The sequence below is a fragment of the Diaporthe amygdali genome (assembly GCF_026229845.1).
Source record: "Diaporthe amygdali strain CAA958 chromosome Unknown NODE_7_length_1459731_cov_64_868725, whole genome shotgun sequence".
Lineage (NCBI taxonomy): Eukaryota > Fungi > Ascomycota > Sordariomycetes > Diaporthales > Diaporthaceae > Diaporthe > Diaporthe amygdali.
In genome coordinates this window covers 1,073,148-1,094,313 of record NW_026517027.1, presented here as the reverse complement: position 1 = coordinate 1,094,313, position 21,166 = coordinate 1,073,148, and the positions used below count along the sequence as shown (strand labels likewise).

At 52.8% G+C, this 21,166-nt stretch overlaps 6 protein-coding genes across 6 annotated transcripts; 4 read left to right on the top strand and 2 right to left on the bottom strand.

Annotated features, from left to right (window-relative positions):
* Positions 1 to 1,266: 1,266 nt before the first annotated feature.
* Positions 1,267 to 3,333, top strand: J7T55_013973 (cation efflux family protein; the record flags this gene model as incomplete). Its single annotated transcript, XM_053140899.1, has 8 exons — positions 1,267 to 1,348; positions 1,438 to 1,523; positions 1,623 to 2,120; positions 2,186 to 2,212; positions 2,269 to 2,346; positions 2,402 to 2,561; positions 2,627 to 2,946; positions 3,007 to 3,333. 8 exons carry the CDS (start codon positions 1,267 to 1,269, stop codon positions 3,331 to 3,333), a joined length of 1,578 nt encoding a protein of 525 aa, XP_052996309.1.
* An 886-nt stretch (positions 3,334 to 4,219) lies between these two features.
* Positions 4,220 to 4,921, top strand: J7T55_013972 (glutathione s-transferase ure2; the record flags this gene model as incomplete). The annotated part of the gene is made up of 1 exon (XM_053140897.1): positions 4,220 to 4,921. One exon carries the CDS (start codon positions 4,220 to 4,222, stop codon positions 4,919 to 4,921), a length of 702 nt encoding a protein of 233 aa, XP_052996308.1.
* Positions 4,922 to 6,030: 1,109 nt separating this feature from the next.
* J7T55_013971 (uncharacterized protein) lies at positions 6,031 to 6,699 on the top strand (the record flags this gene model as incomplete). The annotated part of the gene is made up of 3 exons (XM_053140896.1): positions 6,031 to 6,220; positions 6,270 to 6,463; positions 6,541 to 6,699. The coding sequence occupies 3 exons, from the start codon at positions 6,031 to 6,033 to the stop codon at positions 6,697 to 6,699; spliced, it is 543 nt and encodes a 180-aa protein (XP_052996307.1).
* Positions 6,700 to 7,332: 633 nt separating this feature from the next.
* J7T55_013970 (uncharacterized protein) lies at positions 7,333 to 7,971 on the top strand (the record flags this gene model as incomplete). The annotated part of the gene is made up of 1 exon (XM_053140895.1): positions 7,333 to 7,971. The coding sequence occupies one exon, from the start codon at positions 7,333 to 7,335 to the stop codon at positions 7,969 to 7,971; it is 639 nt and encodes a 212-aa protein (XP_052996306.1).
* A 257-nt stretch (positions 7,972 to 8,228) lies between these two features.
* J7T55_013969 (rhamnogalacturonase b) lies at positions 8,229 to 9,905 on the bottom strand (the record flags this gene model as incomplete). Its single annotated transcript, XM_053140894.1, has 2 exons — positions 8,229 to 9,339; positions 9,409 to 9,905. 2 exons carry the CDS (start codon positions 9,903 to 9,905, stop codon positions 8,229 to 8,231), a joined length of 1,608 nt encoding a protein of 535 aa, XP_052996305.1.
* Positions 9,906 to 10,616: 711 nt separating this feature from the next.
* On the bottom strand, positions 10,617 to 21,017 carry J7T55_013968 (phosphatidylinositol 3-kinase tor2; the record flags this gene model as incomplete). Its single annotated transcript, XM_053140893.1, has 13 exons — positions 10,617 to 10,654; positions 10,799 to 11,077; positions 11,160 to 11,390; positions 11,460 to 11,567; positions 11,837 to 12,275; positions 12,342 to 12,367; positions 12,650 to 12,725; positions 12,928 to 12,968; positions 13,228 to 13,302; positions 13,430 to 13,907; positions 13,967 to 19,344; positions 19,470 to 20,801; positions 20,867 to 21,017. The coding sequence occupies 13 exons, from the start codon at positions 21,015 to 21,017 to the stop codon at positions 10,617 to 10,619; spliced, it is 8,652 nt and encodes a 2,883-aa protein (XP_052996304.1).
* Between the last annotated feature and the right edge of the window lie 149 nt (positions 21,018 to 21,166).

The window sequence follows — 21,166 nt, the reverse complement described above, 5'->3', positions numbered from 1 at the left end:
TATACCAACCCAGCGGTCACTCGTCCAAGGCCCCTCTTCATGTCCACATTGAATGACTGTGGGCGCTTTCAATCGTTATTCTAAGCCATAACTACGTGATATTCAACCAAGTCGCGACTTTTCTTCTCTTGGCAGATGGGGCAGCTCAATCTGCCATGCCAACCTCAATGGCCTCCTGGAGCCCCAGCAGCAGCCCGTCTCCATCAATCGTGACTTGGCTGTCTGGCTAAGCTTCATTGCCCAGATGCCCAGGCGTCAGAAGATCCCAACGCGGTGTTCCTAGTCGAGGTCAAGCATCAGCAACCCCAGAATCAGGAAAATCTTGTCGTCTCTGCATGCCACGGCATGCACACAACTCAATCAAGCTCAGCCCAGCTTATTACCATCCCAACCATGGAAAGAGCCTATCGCTCATCATAGTGGGAGGCCTTGATGGACAAGACAAACTTTGCACAAGTCTGCCACCCGCTGCTGCGTTTGCTGGAAAGCGAGCAAGTCAAGGCAGACTGGACTAACTATGCAATCTACAGCCCTCCAGTCCAGCCAATCTAAACGAGTGCGGTCCAGACCCCGTCGAGCATATGTCAGCTTAGCGTCTCGGCAAAAGCTTCCTTTCACCACCTTGTGACGCCTCGCTCCCCGGCTGCAGCTACCCGGGCCGCACTACCGAATCGGAGTTGGTTCCATATGTGCTTGGCTATCAAAACAGATCGTCGACAACTGGTCTTCTCCATGCCCATGTCCTGCTCGTGCCCTGGCTTGTTGAGAGTCTGTTTGTGTGTTGCTATCAGTCCCAGCCCGCGACTTTGCCATCTGCCGCTGCCCCTTTGGCCCCTCCTGTTAGAGAAGCCAGCACCATGTGTGTTCCACATACCGAGCTTTGACGCCACAGCCCTCCGTGGCCTACCCGTCCTCGCTGCCTTCAGCGCTATTCTGCGCTGCTATGGCTCGTATGCACTATGCGCTGAGCGAGACCGAGCAGCCTGAAGGGGCTAACTGGCCTCGAATCGCCTCCTTCTTGCCCATCCTGCTGCACAATTCCGGTTTCCTCAACGGATTCTTTTATACACCCGAAGCAGGGGTGACAAACCTTTCATTCAACTAGAAGTCCAGAGCCAATATATTGCTCAGTCTCGCTGGAAATTTCAGCGCTGCGTCGCATTTCTCATAAACTAGACCTTTTCTCGTTCTAAGCCGGGTCGAGACATTGCCCATCGCCAACCAGAATCATCCAGAATCGCGGTTGAGTGACATTATCCTCTCACAATGTCCATCTCCGACAAATCAGCAAGTCAGCCGCAAGGGGAGGGGCCAAGAGCCGGTGCTGGCTCTCCAGGTCCTGCACAAGGTATGTGGCATTTTATCGCTGTCTCTTCCCACAATACCAGTTCGCGCAACAATTTCCCCGATTCCTGGGTCCTGTTTTACGATCCCCAGGTCTCATCGTCGTCCCGGATTCGGCTCTGTTTCGAACGCCCATCGTTCGACCAATCCGGGTCCCCATTATCCTCCAGGTCATCTCAGTATTGCCCATAGATCTCTTGACTAACTCTTGACCTCCTTGGTTCCCTCTTGGAAAAGATAACAAAGATGCTGGAGTGCAAGCGCCGTCCAACCCACAGACACCCGTTGCCTCGGGAGCTTCCAATGAGAAGAGGTCTATGCTGGATATCGGTGATAACAAGACCCCTTTCACATCCGAGAAGGCTGTCGTCACCCACGAAAAGGATATTAGTGGCAATACATCTCTGGCCGCCGGCGCCGCCGCTGAAGCCTTGGACTTTGATGGCCCTGCCTCGTCCTCCAACAGGACTGGGTCCACTGCCTTCGACCCTTCCGACCCCTTGAACTATGCCCGTATGCGGAAAGACAATGTCTCCCGAGCCCAGATGAAAAAGGAGCACCCAACAGGAAACAAGAGAAAGCTCAAGAAGTACTACACACGGCAAAATGAGCTCATAGACCAATTCCTCGGCGCTGGTGATGAGGAACGGGCTGGCATCGCCGAAGAGGTGAAAATGGGGCCCAGGATCCGGTTCGCCGTCAACGCCTCCTTTGCTGTCAACTTTTGCCTCTTCGTCATCCAGCTGTATGCAGCTGTATCCACAGGGTCACTATCGGTATGGCGCGCCAAGATCATGCTCTGTCAGTGAGCATTGTCAACTAACATTCTTGCGTCTCACAGCTGTTTGCTACCGCGGCTGATGCCTTTGTGAGTTATGATCCACCGGATATACGTTGAAAGCATCGCCACTAACCATTGCCCAGATGGACCTGGTGTCTTCGTTTGTAATGTTCACCACGTCAAGGATGGCCGCCCGTCCCAGTATATACAAGTACCCTGTGGTAAGCCAGGCCAGATCACCATGACTGACTACTTCTTTGCTCACACATATCACAGGGACGAACTAGGATCGAAACGATAGGCATTATCTTGTTCTGCGCCTTGATGACTACCGTGGCCATTCAGTTACTGGTAGAGTCAGGAAGGTCACTCGGTGAAGGAGCACAACATTCCGAACCACTGAAAATTGTTCCTTTGGTCTGTGTCGCTTGCGCAAGTAAGTGACAGTTCTCTTGAGCCGCCATCTGTGGTTTGTATAACATGGGCTAACCAATCTCACAGTTGGCGCTAAGTCAACCTTGATGGTGTATTGCTTCTTCCTCCGGAAATACCCATCTGTCCACGTCTTTTTCATCGACCACCGAAACGATATTGTCGTCAACATTTTCGGACTTGTCATGTCAATCGTCGGTGACCGGTTTGTGTGGTACCTCGACCCCGTGGGTGCCATCTGCATTGCGCTGTTGATCCTGTTCTCGTGGGTGTCCAACGCCTTTGAACAGGTGTGGCTGCTCGTTGGAAAGGGAGCGCCCAAGGAGTTCATCTCCAAGCTCGTGTACATGACTATCACCCATGACGAAAGGATTCTGAAGGTTGACACTGTGAGTGTTTCATTCTATGCATTAGATATTCCATCATTGTGACTAACGGCGAACCTACAGTGCCGCGCCTACCATGCTGGCCAGAAATATTACGTCGAGGTCGACGTCGTCATGGACGAGAGCACGCCGCTCAAAATCTCGCACGATGTCAATCAGGAGCTCCAGCGCAAGCTGGAAGGCCTGCAAGACGTCGAGCGGGCCTTTGTTCATGTCGACTACGAGCACGAGCACGCCATCGACCAAGAGCACAAGCCGCTCTACGAGGCGAGGAAGCCGCGGCGCACCCTGAAGGAGGTGCTTCTCTCCTTCAGGAGCCAGACGAAAAAAGGCGATGACGAGACGGCCAGCGGCGGTGTATTGAGCGGTAGGACGAGCGGGAACTCCTGACAGTGATGGGAAAGGAGCGGGGCCCGGTGGGGACCGACTGCCGTGAGGCCTTGTACGAATGAACGGTGGAAATAACGCACCTCTAAGTATGGTTGCGTGAATCTTGGAAGCATTTGATTTTGTGTGATACCTCGCTCGCTGCATGTGCTGGATGGACAACAAAAAAAGAGAACAATACATAGACGGGCAGCCATATAGTACCATTGGTGGAGAAAGCACATTTGCTCTCACTTGATAATTGTATATTCATCTTATTTGCCAACTGCTCTGTGGCTTTCATCTCATTGCCGTTTGTCGGGTGATCGAACTGGAAGAGATCAAATAGCCCAGAGTACCTTTCATATAGTTGTAGAAAGAAGATACAGGTAATCGAGCTACTAATTTGTGTCTTTGTCTCTGCATAGTAAAGAGAGGAGTAGTGCCATTAGAATGTCCATATGGAGAGTGAAATGCGGAGGAAAATAAGTAAGATGTGGCTGGCCAGAGACAGGGTATTATTGAACCTGCCAGTTGGTCCGCAACCCGTCCCGGAGCGGAGTTCTCTAGCTCAAATCCGGAGCGGACGATGATGTACCTCCGAGGCGTATAATCCAAAATGCAGTTTCCGTCTCTGCCATTGAGGCTGACTTCGAATGGAGCCCGCTGAATAATGCTGAGTAATGCCAAATCCTTCCAATAGCTATACACGGTGGAATGCATCTCAGAAGGTTGTAAGCCATGGCGTCACGCCGCAACAAAACTTATAGAGAAATTGATGAAGTAGGCAATTGAAATGGATTATAAAAGTTTTGAGATCCGACCTTGTCTGCTGATTATGAGCAACCATCAGTACTTCAATAGCACCGCTCTTGACAGATTTTTGATACAATATCTCTAGTATCCAACCATGTCGACTTCCACGCAGCTTAAGCCCATCAAACTTCATGGAAAAGGCGGCGCCAACCCGCCCAAAGTCGCCATGGTCCTCAAAGAACTCGGAATTCCTCACGAAACCATAGACATCCCCTTCAGCGACATCAAGGGGCCCGAATTCGTGGCCATCAACCCGAACGGGCGGCTGCCCGCAATCCACGACCCCAACACAGACATCACCCTGTGGGAGTCGGGCGCCATCTTGCTATACTTGATCGACAAGTATGACCCGGACCACAAGATCAGCTTCGCGCGCGAGACGCCCGAGTGGCACCACGCGCAGCAGTGGCTGTTCTTCCAGGCCAGCGGACAGGGCCCGTATTACGGGCAGGCGGCCTGGTTCAAGAAGTTCCACCACGAGAAATTGCCCAGTGCTGTGGAACGCTACGTGAAGGAGGCACACCGCGTCACCGCCGTGGTGGAGGGCCACCTGATCAAGCAGCGGGAGACGTTCGGCGAGGCGGCCATTGGGGCATCGGGCGGGCCGTGGCTCGTGGGGAACAAGTACTCGTACGTTGATCTGGCGTGGGTCCCGTGGCAGCTTATTCTGCCGATGGTGCTTTCAGCAGAAGACGGTCTGGATTTGGACAAGTATCCGGTGGTGGCGGACTGGCTCGCCCGCTTGAACAAGCGCAAGGCGGTCAAATACGGAATGGGTTCCAGCGAGGAGCTTTAGTGGGCTGGCTGCTTTGTGCAAAAGCAGAGATCAATTGAGACTTAGTCTTCCAAAAAGTTATTGTTAACTAGGTTGGACGTGAGAACATTGAAGAATAATTACAAGTTACGATTGATCGACTTGAGCTTCACCATGAGTCCATATAAGATCAGTATGATCACCAAGAAGATGAACAAGCACTACCTAGAAGCAGCGGCGAACTGGAAATGAGCATGTTCGTTGTATCCTACGCCATGTCATGAGCCAGGCTCAGAAATTATAGAATCCCAACCTAGTGATCTGTCTCGAGTTTTTAGAGGTACATTAGTCTCCATGACAAGTGTCATGGGGATTCATATTCATTCCTTTCAAGCATGGTGCTGTCCACGGGTGGTTATGATCATAGGACTGTCAGTGACTTTCCGACCCATCTGGTGATGGTAACAGGTACATCGATGGCTCTATGACAGAGCGGACGAGACGGATGGCTTCTGAATAATGATTGTCCTGGGCTGTCAGCCATGATTATCTCGGAATAAAAAGCTCACATGGCTTCAGTGGCCCTGATCACTCTCACAAAGAGCCAAGAGTCTGGTCCGTACGTATCTCTGTTTCCAATGACTCTGACACAAGCTCGGAACGCCGATCTAGCCAGGATGATTCAACCATTATTCGGTCTATAAGATGCTTTGTTAGATCTCGTTATGTACAAAAGCATTATTGGGCTATGAGTGACTACGGGTCACCTTCAACTGAACTTTCTGGCTAAATGCTCTATAGTGACTCAGGGTTCCATTCTGGTAATCGCCTCGTCCGATATCTATGAATACAATACGACCAAGCTGTTCGTGGTAATCGCTCAACTTTGGGTCACTATTCAATGAAAGTCACTATACATTTGCTGTAACAACCTCTGCTGTCTTGAACCTCACTATTTAAACACATCTGGACGTACTTGCAATTCAACTCGTTCTTTCTAAAACTTATCAGCAACACTACCTCCGGCAAAACCAATTCTGCTTTTTCTCACACTTTACTCGTCTCAAATTGAGTCTACCCCGGCCAATATACCTGAACTCCAGCGGGAAAAAACCTTTTTAATCAACATATACGCACAAACAATAGTCATTATGCAGTTCAATACGCCCCTGACTATGACCCTACTGCTATTATTTCTTCTTCACACCGCTGTCAATGGTATTGCAGGATTCTGGAATTGCTATGATGAAGGCTTGACTTGGTCCTCTATTGGAAACGCATCTAGCATTGACTCTGCTTTCACCCAGATGTGCTCCAAGATGGTGGGAACTTACCACATTGGTGACAAGTTAATCAAAAGTGAACCTGACATGACTACGAGGAACATCAGTCATTCTAAGGCAACAGCTGATCAGTAATGCCAAACAGGTTAACCAATGCTTCGGTTTTGGTGATAATGGTCATATCAACGTCCAGATCCGTATTGAGCCGAAATCTTGGGAAGACTCGGACCCCAAGGATCCAAGCATCTCGGCGATAAAGGTCAACCTCACCCAGACAGTCTGCAAAGCGCTATTGACATCTGTAATATGATACCCCTCATCCTCAAGCTCGAATCTCAAGATCCAAAGAAATAATACTGACCTCGTCGAATGTATAAGGTGAAGGACAGCTGCAACAAAAACGGCGGCCATGCGTGGACCGGGGCGGGTCACATGCAGCAGAAGGACACAGACACACTGGATACCATTGAGGAATTGTACACCGGCGACCATGTCCAGGGATGGATCCTAGCTGATCCAAATAGCGGAGATTGCTAAAAGAAAGTTATATTCATCAAAAGTATCGATGGTAGCCGAAATATGGCAGAATGAAATAGTGTTTGATGGTGCAGGCAGAGGTCCACAAAGGGGACTTCTGCGATTGGTCTGCTTTTTTGGAGAGCAATGTGCTCATGGACTCATTATTGGAGGTGATGACGAATAGCGGCAGGAAGGAATACAACCGATTTCTCTCAAAAATGATCTCGAATTTTGTGTGTGTTTGTGTGTAGCTCATTGCGTAAATATGTTTGCTCCCTACACTGAATGTGCGCCAAAACAGATGAGGATAAGAGCATAGTTTGCGGACCCACCATGCCTTCCTAAAACGGATCGGCGAGCAGTGACTCAAACGGTGTGACCCTGTCCACCATTCTGAAGGCTCATGGTAAAGTTTAATAACGCCAAAGTCCTCCGTGCTTACTTGCTTGCTTGTTGCAATATAAGAGAGAGCATAGCCACATTGACAGACGGAATATAATTCGCAAAAGCCACTAGCCACTTCTCCTCACGTGCGGCAAAGAAATCCTCTGGGCGAGCGCAGTGTCATTTGACCCAATACATAACTACATTTAAGCCTTTCTTGGCCTGAGACTAGCCTCGGTTGGCGGAAACCCTTATTTCCCTTCCACAATGGCCAGCAGAAGCGCATTCAAGTCGGCGCGGCTCACTTACAGAGCTGTTGAAGACAACGACGAGGACCTGGACTTCCTGCATTCGATTTCGCTCGATGAGGAGGGCTTCGTCAATTCCAACAATATGATCTTGAGGCCTCAGAACAAGGAATCCACCAAGAAATGGAAACAGTACTTGGGGACACACCTCATCGCTGTCATCATATGTTTGACACCCAGCGACGCGGACACAGCCGCCGCCGCCGCCGTCGCCGCCGGCAGCGATGAAGCGCAGACCAAGAAGAAAGCAGACCCGACCCCTATCGGTGTTGTCAGCCTGACCGGATTGAACCCGAGAGCGACGCAACACCGCAACGCCAACATCGGCATCGACATCCTCCCAGACTATCAGCGCAAGGGCTACGGCACCGAGGCGATCAACTGGATCACTCAGTGGGGGTTTAAGACCTACGGTCTCCACAGGATCGGCATTGAGAGCTTCTCCCACAACGAGGGCGCCGGCCGGCTGTACGAGAAGCTTGGGTTTGTGCCAGAGCAGAGGTTGCGTGAGGCGTTGTGGTACCAGGGTGGGTGGAGTGATCAGCTTGGGTTCGCGATGCTCGAGGACGAGTGGCGGCAGAGGCAGGGGCAAAAGTAGAGTGGAGCTGGCAGCAAGGCTTAAGAATGTGGTTGCATTGGTGCGAAAAACGTATGTGTTCGCTGATGGATATATGCATTGTGAAAAAGAAATATTTACAAGATGGCCATAGAAGTATGTACAAGAAGGCCAAGATAGACATCGCGGATACCTAGACTGCTGAGTGACTTCTTTCGACTTGATTTAATCAAACCGAAGCCTTGCAACAACCCAAAGAATGTTCCTATCCGCCTTGTCTCTCATGTCCGACCGCAGCTCTATTGGAAGAGCTCCACGGCATCGAAGATGAAGTTCGGGGCCAGGTACGCGTCCCCACTGCTTCCCGAGATGGCCGAGATGGTGATGGTGTTGCTGCCGCTGACCAGGGTGCCAGCGGGGATAGAGACATCGTACACCTCGCCGAAGCCCCTGTAGGCGCCGCGCGTCACACCCCTCGAGTCGATCTTGGTAGGGGCCGCGGGGGCGGCGCCGGTGTAGCTGTTGATCTTGGCCTGGGGCCGGGCGCCGGCGAAGGAGAGGGTGGTGGCGATCCTCAGGGTGGCGGTACCGCTAGGCGCGCTGGACAGGGTGAACTTGATTGTGACGGGGTCGTTAACACCCTTGAAGAGCGCCATGGGGAAGTCGGTCAGGGCGGAGGAGCCGACGGTGTAGGTCAGCGGGCCCCAGGACGACATGCGTGAGTCCGAGGGGTGCATGCGCAGGAACTTGTCGGCGTTGCGGAAGCCGGTAGGCTGGCCGTCGTACTCGCCGATCTTGAAGAGGCTGGTGTGGCTCGTGAGCGTGCTTGCGATGTTGGCCGTGGTCGCCTTGCCGGCGCTGACTGTCACGGAAGAGGTCGCGACCTTGTACTCGGTCTGGTACAGCACCATGGTGTAGGTGCCGGGCTTCATCGCGGGCGAGGTGAAGGAGCCGCTCGAGCTTGCGGTGGTCCAGTACTGTGCTGCCGAGTTGTACCAGTGCACGACGGGAGTGAAGGATGAGCTGACGCCAGAGGCGGTGCCGGTCACGGTTCCACGTCCTGATGCGGCGACGTAGCCCGAGATGCTGAGTCCTTCGAAGAACGAAGTGTCGATGCTCTTGAGAGTTGGGATGCCGTCCCTCGAGAATGTCATCACGTATGGACCGTGAAGTCCCGTGCGGAAAGACTCAGTCTGGACATGGCCCGAGTTCATGTAGTTGTAAAGATTCGTCGAATCGCCAGCGTTGTTGGAGTCGATATCCCTGAAAAATGGGCCGCCAGAGCTGCTCTCTTGTTGAGGAGTCAAAATGCAGGCATGGATGGTGTCGCTGTTGACACAGTGCACGTTCTCGTCGATGAAGCGGGTAGACGAGTAGAACTTGGACCGAGTCTGACCACTAACAGTGTACCTGCATTTCGTTTGGACCTGTCAGTTGAAAGTTCTTTGCCCTATTGGTTCATACCACGGGAAGACTTACACATCGGAACCCTCAATGGCAGTACCGCCAGCGGTGGTGGAGACTACGCCATAGGGGTACTCGCTTGGCAGGGTGGCCGGCAGCAGACGCGCGATAAAACGGAGCTCTCCAATATCTGGCTCAGCAGTGATATATGTGGCCATGTAAATGTTGCTCTCGGCATTTTTGACCACCAGGTAGTGTGTCAAGGTGGAGGTGACACATGTGACCTTGATATAGCTAGTACCAGAGACGGTGACCTGGCTGACGGACACTGTCGCGGTTCCCAGACCCGAGCTGATGTGGGACCCCTTTCCAGAATACTGCAGTTGTGTTCCTCGGTAAAGGATCGAGTTGATATCACAGCTCGTCGCCGAGACTTGGAAGACGAGAGCATTGGACGAGCCGGCATCGATAACATAGTTGTCTCCTGATTTCGTATAACCGAAAGCAGCAAAGACGGAAGTGAAGCCGTAGACGGCCAGAAGCAAAGAATGAAGGAGCATCTTGAAGCCCATGGTGATATCAAGCCTCGCAGCAGAAGGCTCAGAAATAGCACTATAGTGATTCAAGAGACAAAGAAGGGTGCGAATCTATTAGTCTTATACAATATAGCAAGCGAGGTGTGATAGACTTCAATTGCTCAGGGGTACTCCTTTCGCCTTGGCATATACTCGGCGACATCCCGACGCTCTCGATCACAACATCTGGACCTGACCCTGAATCCCTTAATTGGCTGCGCCGCCGCTATCTGCAGCCTTCGAGCCGTTGGCGTGTTGCCGTTTTGGTGCAATTGGCGGAATAAAAGTACCCCAGGAGCCTCCTCCACGGGCCAAGACCAATATTTATCTCCGGATCCATTTTCGTCCAGAATCGGTACCGTGACCGAACCCTCGTGTGGTTCAGTGCCGAGATGAAGGGTGCCTACATAAGCCTATGAAACAAAACATGGCAGAACCCACTAAAAACACACCCTTTCATTAAGCATAAAGCTTGTCTTCGCACGCCTCGAGCTTGGCGCATCGCTCGCGAGTATGTTACCCACAATTACCAAATGCTGCTCTAGACCAACATGGGCGTTAGCCAAGCCGGCCCGGCATCCAATGGCAATGGGATTAGACAGCGTAGCATGGCGCAAATTCTACGGCCGGCCACTGAACTCCGTTGACAGAAATGGCCATAATGCGAGTCATCGTTGTTGACAGGTTCAGCAATTGTGAGAGTCGCTGTCAAATACCCCGCCGGCCGAAAGGCTTGAACACGCGGTCTTGCGGGGAGAAATACATAGTCGGGGGAGTCGGCACCGAATCTGATGCTACTTTACTGCAAGCTTACCAGCTTATTCAAATGGATGGACGACATACTAGTCTGCCGTCCGTTACCTGCCCCTATTATATATGGATCGCTGTACAATTGTATGTGTTGTGTCCACACGGAGGGATCTCGTTCCGAATTTCCGGCCCCGTCACCGACTTGCCACTCATAAACAATTGGACTGGGCCAAGTCTGCCATCAAACGGCACCTCGAGGAATGTCAAATGCCCATGCTGATGGTGTGTTGTAAATTCCTGGGACATGCCGCCGATGCTCACGTGAAGAGAAGTCGGTTCTTTGGTAACTGCTAGCACGGAGACGACATCTCTGGCTCCTTGGCTTGCGGATTGACCACCGCCCTGGCCCCAGCATGTGTCTAAGGGGCAGAGACACAATGTCAGCACACAGCAAAGAACTCTTTCACCAGACTGCCAGGCCAGCAGAAAATCGGGTCTTACCACCATCGTGTCCACAAGCCGCGGGAGTAGTCCGATACCACGCGATGGCGCAATCTTCCCGCGGCATGCCGATTTGTGTACTTCCAGCTTTGTAAGCGGCAATGAAGTGAGGGAGGATAGTTCTGAATGCGGTATGTGGGCACAGGTCGTGCACATAGTGCTCGGCTCCTGGGACAATCTGGCCCGGGCGGACGGGGTCGTAGATGTAACTGGATTCACCGTAGTCGTTCCCTGTGGCGTGTGATGGTCAGCCACAAGACACGAAGAGCTGACGTTGTCCGAGGAGAACGAGACGCTTACAGGTGATGATTTGGACGAATTCCGGTTTGAGCTCGAGCATGTGCATCCATCGGTCGTACCAAAGTTTTTCGCTCGCGGAGAGCCAGTTCTTTTCCCATTGCGGCAACCCTGGACGCCGGTCAGTTCAAGTCCGAGGTGATCAATCGAGGATAGGCGCAATACTCGTATAGAACCATGGAGAGACGCCTGCCATGAACGACTTCCCGCGGAGTGCCTTCTGATATTCAACATCCTCTTCAGTCGTCATATGATGCTGATCTGCGCGTGGCCAAGCAGCCCAAGAGACTGGGACCCAGGATCGGTTAGAGTTCGCCTCCTCTCTCTCTCTCTCTCAATGGTATTATTGGTCTGTAGGGGTTCGCGGGAGTAGAACTCACAGGCACCATCAATCAGACGCAGCTTCTCGCCTACACCATGGGGCCCAAGGGAGCTCCAGTCCGGCACAAAGTATATACCACCAGTAGCCTCCCTGACAGCCGGCCAGTTGTTAGCCCACCGCGGGCCCTCAAAGGTTGATACGAACGGGAGGTCGTTCACTTTGAACTGGGCAGGTGAGTCCTTGAACTCGTTGATGCACGAGATGACCAGCACGACCGGCCACTCCCCGGCCGCCATGTCGAAGGAGAGGAACAGGACGAAGTCGATGCCGCGCTGCTCGCGGAGCTCCTCGGCGGCCGAGTAGGCCTGGCGTAGTTGCGGCATTGTGTAGTGATCACTGGGTCCTATGTTGAGGGCGAAGCCGTCGATGCCGGCCGCATGGGCGGCGAGGATCTCCTGGTTCCAGTCCTCGTCCGTGTGGCCATCGGTGAGGCCAAACTAGATGCTTATTAGGCATCTCTCCTTCTCCGTTTCGTATTTGTATCTGGTTTGTGAGTAGCTTACCACATAGTGAGCGAAGACTTTCCGACCTTCGAGGAAGACGTGTCAGTATAGAGGGTTCAAATGAGCCGAAAAGCGGAGGATTCTTCCCAACGTGGTATGACAGGTGCACGGCCCAGAATCAGACAGGAGAATTGACAAAGAATAGAGTCAAGACACTTGCCACTGAGACTAGGTCAGACGAGGCCGTTGCTCTTCATGGCCGGTGCCCTTCTATGGTACAGCAGCAATTGAGACCGAGTGGACTTTCACAACAATCCACTAATAAGAGATGCTGAACACGGGGGCAACAAAAAAAGGAGAAGACGAACCATTGCTTTCACTGGGACCACTGTGGGGAACACCGCTGGGAGGACTGTCGTCGTCTTCATCACCACCGGCATGCCTCTGAATACATCCAGTCAAGAAAGCCAACATATTGCGAGGCGGCAAGAATGAACAGACTCATAAGCCCCCAATATATGACTGCTACTATGAATTCCCTGAAGACAGCAACCTAGTAGTTGTGAGATCGTCCTCGCCCACAAGCAGAACAACAGTCTTAGTTGACAGGAGGACCACTGATGGCGGTGAGCTGTGGCTGACGTACGTCGACGAAAGGTAGGACGACAGAGACAGATGAGCTTTTACCTATGGGGCAAAGCCCTCTAGTACAGCCAATCAGCACTTAAGCGCATTGGGGCTGTGCATGGGAGCCAAGTGCATTGGATCGAATTGAGAGATGAAAGATGCAAGTCTGCTGTCAAAGCTTCTAGAAAAATAGGGGAAACTCGGATGAGGGCCAAAACAATGCTTGACTATTCATCCCCCCAAACTATCTACGCCAACTACTGCGGGTATGGAGTGTCCACTGCCCTTTAAACTCAACCTAAACTCCTTGCGGAAATACCACCCTGATCTGATAACTGCCATTCCAGCGCGCTCTCGATTTTGATTTCCTTTCTTGCGAATCCGTCGCCCGTCTCTGTTTGTGGCTAAAATCAGAAAAAAAGCAGTAAAACACATAACGACTCCTATCACGCTACTTTCCCCTCGATGAGTGCACATGCATCCTCTCCTTTTCCATTTCAATCACCAGAAGCTGCACCAACCAATGTAATGCTGGCAGAGATTCTCCAGCTTCGTCGCCTCAACAATGAGCTTGTCGACCTGCGTGAGCACGTCCAACTCCTCGCCAGCCTTGAAGTCCCTGCCCGTCAGTTTCTGCGACACCCTGTCCAGGACCTCGACTGCGCGAGCGTTCTGAATCTCGGTTGGGTCTTGATTCTGCTGGCCATTGACGCCGTTGGCTCCGTTCATGCCCAAGCTGCCGACGGGAGGAGCACCGGCAGAGGAGTTGGTGCGAGCACGGGATCGAGGAGGTCCGCCCGCCATCGCGTTGTCGTTGGTGATGCTTACAGCTGCTTGGGCGGCGCGAAGCGCGGCAGGGTCGGCGTCGAGGATGGATGCGCGGCGACCCCGGGGCGCCTGGGGGCCGACAAGGGCTTGCTCCCTCTCGGAGGTGAAGTTGGGTCCTGCCGGGCTGGCGGCGCTGGTCAACCGCCAAGTAAGGAGTGGATCATGAATAAACTGCGCGACCACGTTAGCCAAAATTCTAATGGGAAAAAGGAGGCGAAGCAACGACTTACCGCTTCCAAGACCGCCATAACACTCTCCTTGTTGTCCCTCAGCACCCTCATCACATGCTCGCACGTAATGCGGAAGCTTCCTTCGATATTGGAGACTTCCATAGCATACGTGAGCATTCGGGTAAGACGGAAGGGCACCCTCTCGGGATACTTCTCCCGCTTCATGGCCACTTCGAAGCAATCGCCGAAATCGATGTGGATGATCTTTCCAGTGATTCGGTCTAACATGAGATTTGAAGGGTGACGATCGCCTAGACCCAGGATGTAGCCAACCATGCTCATCACACCTAGACTGCGTGTGTAGTTCGTACGCCGCTCCAGCCAGGCCTCCGAACTCTTGCTCTTAAGCCAGAGCACGCGGTACAAGTCCTGACCAGTAGTGTTGTCAAGCGCATAACCGAAGACCTCCACCTTCTGCATCAGAGTCAAGTTGTCGTAGTCAGGTGCCATCTGCAACATAATGCGATGCTCGATATTAAGGAGAATCTTTCGGCTCTCTCGGTACTCTCTTATGAGCATGTGCACAGTGTCACTGTTCGGGACCCAGCCCAACAAACCAGAACTATGGCTCAGCGGGATCGCCGGGTATCTCTGAATGTTCAAGTGACGTTTGTAGCACTCCGAGTCGTTCGCCAGCAGTGTGTTGCAAAGGCCGAACAGCTGCATGACACGTTCGTCCTGTCGAATGTCTTCGTGGCCCTTGAGCAGGAAGGTATAAGACTGGCCATCGCTACCGTTTATGTTCAATTTTCGGGGACGTTGTTTACTGCTAATAACGCTGAACGTCGTGTCGAAAGACATAATGCGTACGATAGGCTGGCCGCTCTTGTAAGTACCTGGCACTGCAAGGTCGAGATCCTTGGCCTCCATCAGCTTCGGCGAGCAATACGTGAGCTCGAGGGATGTCATTTGCGGCAGCTGCCGATAGATGCGCCGATAGACTTGGTAATAAAGATCCCAGGCTTGATTGAGGTCATTCACATCGTGGCTGACCTCGTACTGCCTGCACCATTCCCTGGCTTCCGTAAGATCCCTGCCGAAAGTCTGAACAAAGGAGATCTCTCTGAGCGTCTCCGGACCACGGTCTAGTAATTGGTGGAGGGGCTCGAGAGCAGCAAACATGCCCTCGATGTTGTGGACGACAAAATACAAGCGACTTGCCTCCTCAAGGCCTTCATGCCACAGCTCGTGCCACAGAACAGCGACCCGAATCAGTTCATGACTGACTGTGTCAGCTTGCTCAACAAGCTTGGAGCTGTGCTGTCGCATGCTGTCCATGATTTGTGCAGCAGATCGCGAACGACGGCTACCTTGCCAGGACTTCATCGCCACTGTGAGAGGGTAGACCAAGGCTTGGGGATGCGCTCTGCCTACGTCGGCCAAGAGGTGATGGACGGACTGTTGGACTCGCTTGTTAGGCTGGTTGATGCGTGCAATCAGTTGTGGTATCACTTCAAGCCACGTGTCGACGCTGACATGCGTGAAACCTTCAGTGACAGCAGAGGTAACTTCAGAGTAGCCACCGTGTGTGAGCCAAAGGGTAAGCAATCGCAGAGTATCTTGCAGCGAGCTTCCCTGAGAAAGTGAGATGGACTCAAAGAAGCCGTGAACAGCTGGGACAACATGGTTGGCGACGACAGCGTGGTCGATCCGCGATGGAACGCCCTCGCCGTTCGATGAGAGCGCCTGGACGACCTCGAAATTTGCCAGAGCCCAAGCATGCCAGGCCTTGTACCATCTAGAGTTGTACTTTGTGGCTTGCGAGTAGCAGGTCAAGATCTCCCTGACATGCGTGTGTGTCCAGTTGTCGGTGTCTAACGCAATCATCCACTCTCCCTGACGGAGATAGCACTTCGCGAGCAGTACAGCCTCGTCAACAGTGGCTCTCTGTTGCGAAAGATACGCATCATGCGAACTATGATGGTCCGGATAACCAAGGCTATGCGATAGGTGGAAACTGTCACCGTTAGCTTGGTGCGACTGCATCGGCCCGGCTCTGATGAGTTCGAAAGCCTTTGCTGACTCTGCAGTGAACAGCCGGAGGCATCTGAGAGCCTTCTCCGAGATATCAGTGTCTTTGTGGGTAGCCTGTTGGCCAAGCTCCCACTGATACTTCAGAACAGCGTAGACAACCTGATTGGGTATATTGGGCCTCACGTTGCGATCGTTCCAGAAGGGAATCATGGACTCTAGGGGCGCATCGCTGCCAATAAGCTGTTTCAAGGATTTCTCGGCAAGGCTCATTCGTCCAGATTTTCGGCAGAGATTGGCGAATTTGATCCACATATGCATATTCTCTGTTGGCGTGATGACGAGTGCTCGCAGACGCAACATCCTCTGCCAGACATCAACGTTGCGTTGACAGCCCTTGAGGCGCTGTTCCCACGTCCGACGCATCGTGGACTGCTTCTTTGCATCGGTCTGCTTGTAGACGATGATCTCCTCAAGCTCCGCCAGCATTTGCACACGGACGATAACTTGGTAGGCCCGGTTATAAGACTCGCTGACGAGCGCACTAAGTTCCGTGTCAAGTCCTTCCCGAGCAGCCTCGATGTTCTGTGCGGCCTCTCTGAACTGGTTGCGATGCAAAGCGAGAATAGCGCCGAAGAAAGCTCTGTCCGGTGAAAACCGCTTCAGGGATTGCAAATAGTTGTCCATGGAGTCCCACTTCCCAAGGCCCCATGCAGCAGTAGTGGCTAGGGGCGCGATGAGTCGTTGGACCTCTGGTGAGGAGTTTGCCCACGTAGTCCCCGTCAACTGCCCCAGAGCATCCCATTCACCCAAAGCGTGCAGACAGCGCATCTTGCCCATAACAATCTCGACTGGCACTGCTTGGTCGTCAGGGATCTCAGCTTCGCGCTTGTTATAAAAGGCAAGAGCCTCTTCCCATCTCTCCAGCTTCTCGAACCAAGTCTCACGCAGCTGGATGCCGTCTTTATAAAGTTGGGCCTTGCGAAGGATACCAATAGCCGCATCAGACTGTTGAAGTTGGTTATTGATGACAATCAGCGCTTCCACCGCGCCGCTACTCTGGTCCTGAAGGAATTCCAGTTCTTTGTAGTGAAGAGCCTTTGCGTAGGCATGGCATCGTGCTGCTTCTCTGCCTAGAACGCGAATGTCGATAGGCAGAGCCTTGTCGTCATGCTCCATAAATTCGGCCAGATGCAGGAGAAGGTTGAGCAGATCTGGAGTTACGTTCTCCGATTTTATCGCATTCTCAAGATTGAGAATAAGCTCTTCCTGGAACTGTTCATAGAGTTCACTCCAACAGCTTACGAATGCTGAATTAAAGAGTTCTCGCGCAAGTGGCAAATAGACACTTGCTAACGAGGCGCAGGCTCTCAGCGCATGGTTTGGTGACTCAGTCAACAACGTCGTGCTAAACCGACGAAGCCATTCTTGCCAATCTTCTTTGGTTGACTTGCCCCTGGTGTCCCAAGCTGACTTCAGATGTATGGCGTTCATCTCCAACTTCTTAGTTCCGAGATCTGCGAAGGGCGTCTCGTCAACCTGATCAACGAAACGCGTCTCTGAGCTCAGGTCCTGTGGCAGAATGCCTCCCTCCTTGAGACGATTGACAAGCAGGTCGTAATTAGAGTGCTGTATGCCATTGTCTCGAAGAATCTTGCCAACGGTGTGAGAGAAATGTAGGTAGTCACGTCCCAGCTGCTGGATAAGAGCGCAAAGGGTGTCCATGGCGGCCATTCGGAGGGTCGGATCATTCGACTGTAGGACTCTTGTAAGAGGATGGATGATCTTGGCAGCGAAGTCATTGAGATTGACCTGCCGTGAGATTTTTCCAATCGTCTCAATCGCAGAACGGCGCAAGACTGTTGGATTGCTGGGTTTCTCAAACGTGCGCACGATGACCGGAATGATTAAGTGCATGTACTCTTCGGCACTCGAACCGAAAACTAGGAACGCATGAAGGACCTTCTCGGAGGCTGTACGCTTAGGGACTGTCTCATGCTCGAGAACGTGGAGCATCATGGGCAAGAGTCCGGCGAGATAGACCTTAAATTCGCCCTCGAGAGATCGAGAAATAGCTTCCACTAGCGACAGAATGGTTGATTGTAAAGTTGGTGGCTTGTCGGGGAAGAATTCTTGAAGGAGGTCCACAATCTCGGGCAGGAAGTTGCGAATATGCTGACGCACGATGCTCACCAACATGGCCAGCTGGTTGAAGTATGATTCTCGCCGCGGACCATTAGTGCTGCGAATGACCATCAGGAAGGCAGGTATAATGCGATCCAGGAAGGAAACGCATTCCAGACCAAGAGTGCGGAAAATGTTCATGATCGCATCGATGACCTGAGCATGGTAGGAGACCAGGGAATGATCCTTCAAGATGTTGAGAAGCGCATTGATGACAACAGTAGGATAGTACTCCTTGTTGGACGGGGTCAGACCGGTCATCATCAGCGAGACGTCTGTCATTGCTGTTGATTCGACCCGCCTTGAGATCTCAGGAGTGCGCTCCTCCACCTGTTGATATCGGTAGGGATCAAGGGCACCCAGGATACCGAGAAGTTTGATGGTCTCTTGCCGGAGTGGTCCATGCTGAGGTTCGCTGCGAATGATGTTCTGCAGCAGCTCGAGGAGCTGGGGGTGATCCAGATACGGTTCAATGACATAGCCAGAATTGCTAGCCAACTGGCCAAGCGTATGGAGGGCAGCCTCCCGTTTCTGAGACGAGCTTTGGTCCTGCAGTGCCTCGATTATCATTGGCATGAGCTCATCTTTGTAAGGCAGCATGCTCTCCCCTCCGACCGCACAAAGCTCGCCCAGCGCCTTGAGTATGGTAGCCGCCACAGACGGGGATTTGTCGCTAGCCTTGGGAAGGAGAACCTTCACCATGGAGTCCACATAGGGGTTGATGATTTCTTGAGCATTCTGGACCAAGAGCGACAGTAGCTTGGCACTTTCTTCCTTGTTCCTTGCCACGTTGGAGAATTCAAGCTCGGTAAGCATCTGGATCAGAGTCTTGCGGAGGGAAGGGGCTACGTAAGCTGGATTGTACCTGGCAAGTCTGCCAATGATCGAGATGGCCACCTCTCGAATAGGGAAGTACTCATCATTGAGGGCGAAAAACAAGGTCCGGATATTCTCTGCCTTCGAAAGGTGCCGATCGAAGCGCTCGTCGAGCGCTGCGAGCACTGTGCGGCGGATACTAGGATCCAGATCCGAAACTCCCACGGTCAACAGCTTCTCTATGACTTCGCCAACAACAGCCAGAGCGTGGTAACTCGTCTGGTTGACAATCGGGTCACGGACATAGAGTTGACAGCACGTCAATGCTGCTGCCTCCCGGATTTCTGGGTCGTCGTCTTCCACGTATTTGATTGCGACGTCGCGTACGAACTCATTAAGGACATGACCTACAGTCAAAACAGTCAGTTTAGGGGAAAAGGAACGTGAAGCCGATGTCTAACTGGGAATTCGAGATGCAAATAATTGAGAACTTGGTGGTGTAGATCACAAAGAGCAGCATCAAGAGACGTACCTGAGAAATCGAAGCTGCCCAGAGTGTTAAGCGCCAGCTTGATCTCGGCTTTCCTATGCTCATACGCTAATGGGTCCTTCGGATCTTTCTGGATGACGGGCACAGACGGGAGAGTATTCGGCTGCGGAGCGCCGAGCGGCTTGAATGGCTGCCCGCAGAGCACCTTGCTCAGCATATCGAGAAGCCTCTCCTGGATCGTAGCTTTGACTGGTGGTATGTAGAAAGCCATATCGACGAGGGCTTGCGTCAGCTTTGGCGTGAGCTCGCAAGCAAAGATTGGTGCCAGGAGGGCCTCCATATATTTACTCAGCGTCTGGCCAACGGCGACGGCGAGACGGCTGATGCAGTCAAACACAGGGTCGACAGAGCCGCGCTTACGCGACTGAACGCTCAAGCCCTCGCGGACGTAAATCAGAACACCGTCAAGATACGGAGCTATCGCACTCTTGACGGAGTTGGCGATGTTTCCAATCGCGAGGAATGCATCATTCCGCTCCTTCTCCTTCTTAAGCATGCTGGAAAGGTGAAGCATGAACCCGTGTAGCCGAGTGGACGCAAACTCCGATGGCGCGTAATTAGCGAGGTCGGGAATGAGCAGCACGACAGTCTTGCGAATTGTAGGGTCTCGGTGGTCCTTAAATCGAGACACAATGTCGCAGGCCTCTTGGTAGTGGTCCTGCATGTACATGCCGCCCTGCTCCAGCAATTCCTTCAATACCAGCAGAGATGCGTGGATCGACTCGACGGAGCCAGCTTTCAAGCCCTGTAACGCCTCGTTGTACATCTTATCCATCCAGATTTGTTTGAGCTCTTGGTCTCGCTCCCGTATGATACGGAAACACGCGCTGACGCACTCGGCAGACGTTGCCCGGATCAGGTGTCGTTGGTCCCTGAGCCCCGCCCACAGCATGTCGAAGACCATGCCAACGTACGCATACATGAGTGTGGGCGCATTTCTAGCGAGCTCCCGCAGAACGAGCACGGCACTGTATCTCCTCTCTTCGATGCGATCGGATTGTAGCCACTCGAGAGCGTTCTTGGTCTCGGCTTCGACCAGCTCTGAGATGATGGACCCGCCGGGCCTACACAGCTTGCCCAAGACCTCAGCAGCAGGGCGCATCGGGTTTATGTCCTTCCCTCGCAGTATCTGCCGCAGATTTTGTGTGAATCGGGTGTATTTCGTTGCCATGTCGATCCCTTCGAAGTCGACCAGCGTGTCGATGATGTAGACGCCTCCCAGGCGCTCGGCCGTGTCGTTGCCATGGATGATGAGATTGCTGATGGCCTTCTGCAACTGGGCGGACAGGATCGCGAAGTTTTCGGGAGCGAGCTCTGGCAGCCGGTCAGTGTTGATGTTGCGCGAGACGTCGCACAGGGGCAGGGAGAGTAGGACATACCGCGGTGGCACCTCTCGACAATCGCATCTCGTAATTGCCTGGCGAAGCGTTTGCGCTGGTCCTCAGAAATGGTCCTGGACTTGATTTCCCTGAGCAGGGTGTCCAGGTTCTCGAGGGCGATCTCGAGGGGCCTCGACGCTTGGTTGGCCATCTTGTCTTGGATGGCTGCCGTCCCTACACTGGGCAAGCTTCAAGGGCCTATTTCATTCTGAGAATCACAGGCTTGGGGATTTGGGGCAGGTCGAAAGCTCCGCCAGCGCCTTGTGGGATGGAGTGGGTTGTCGTGCGCGGATGAGGTCA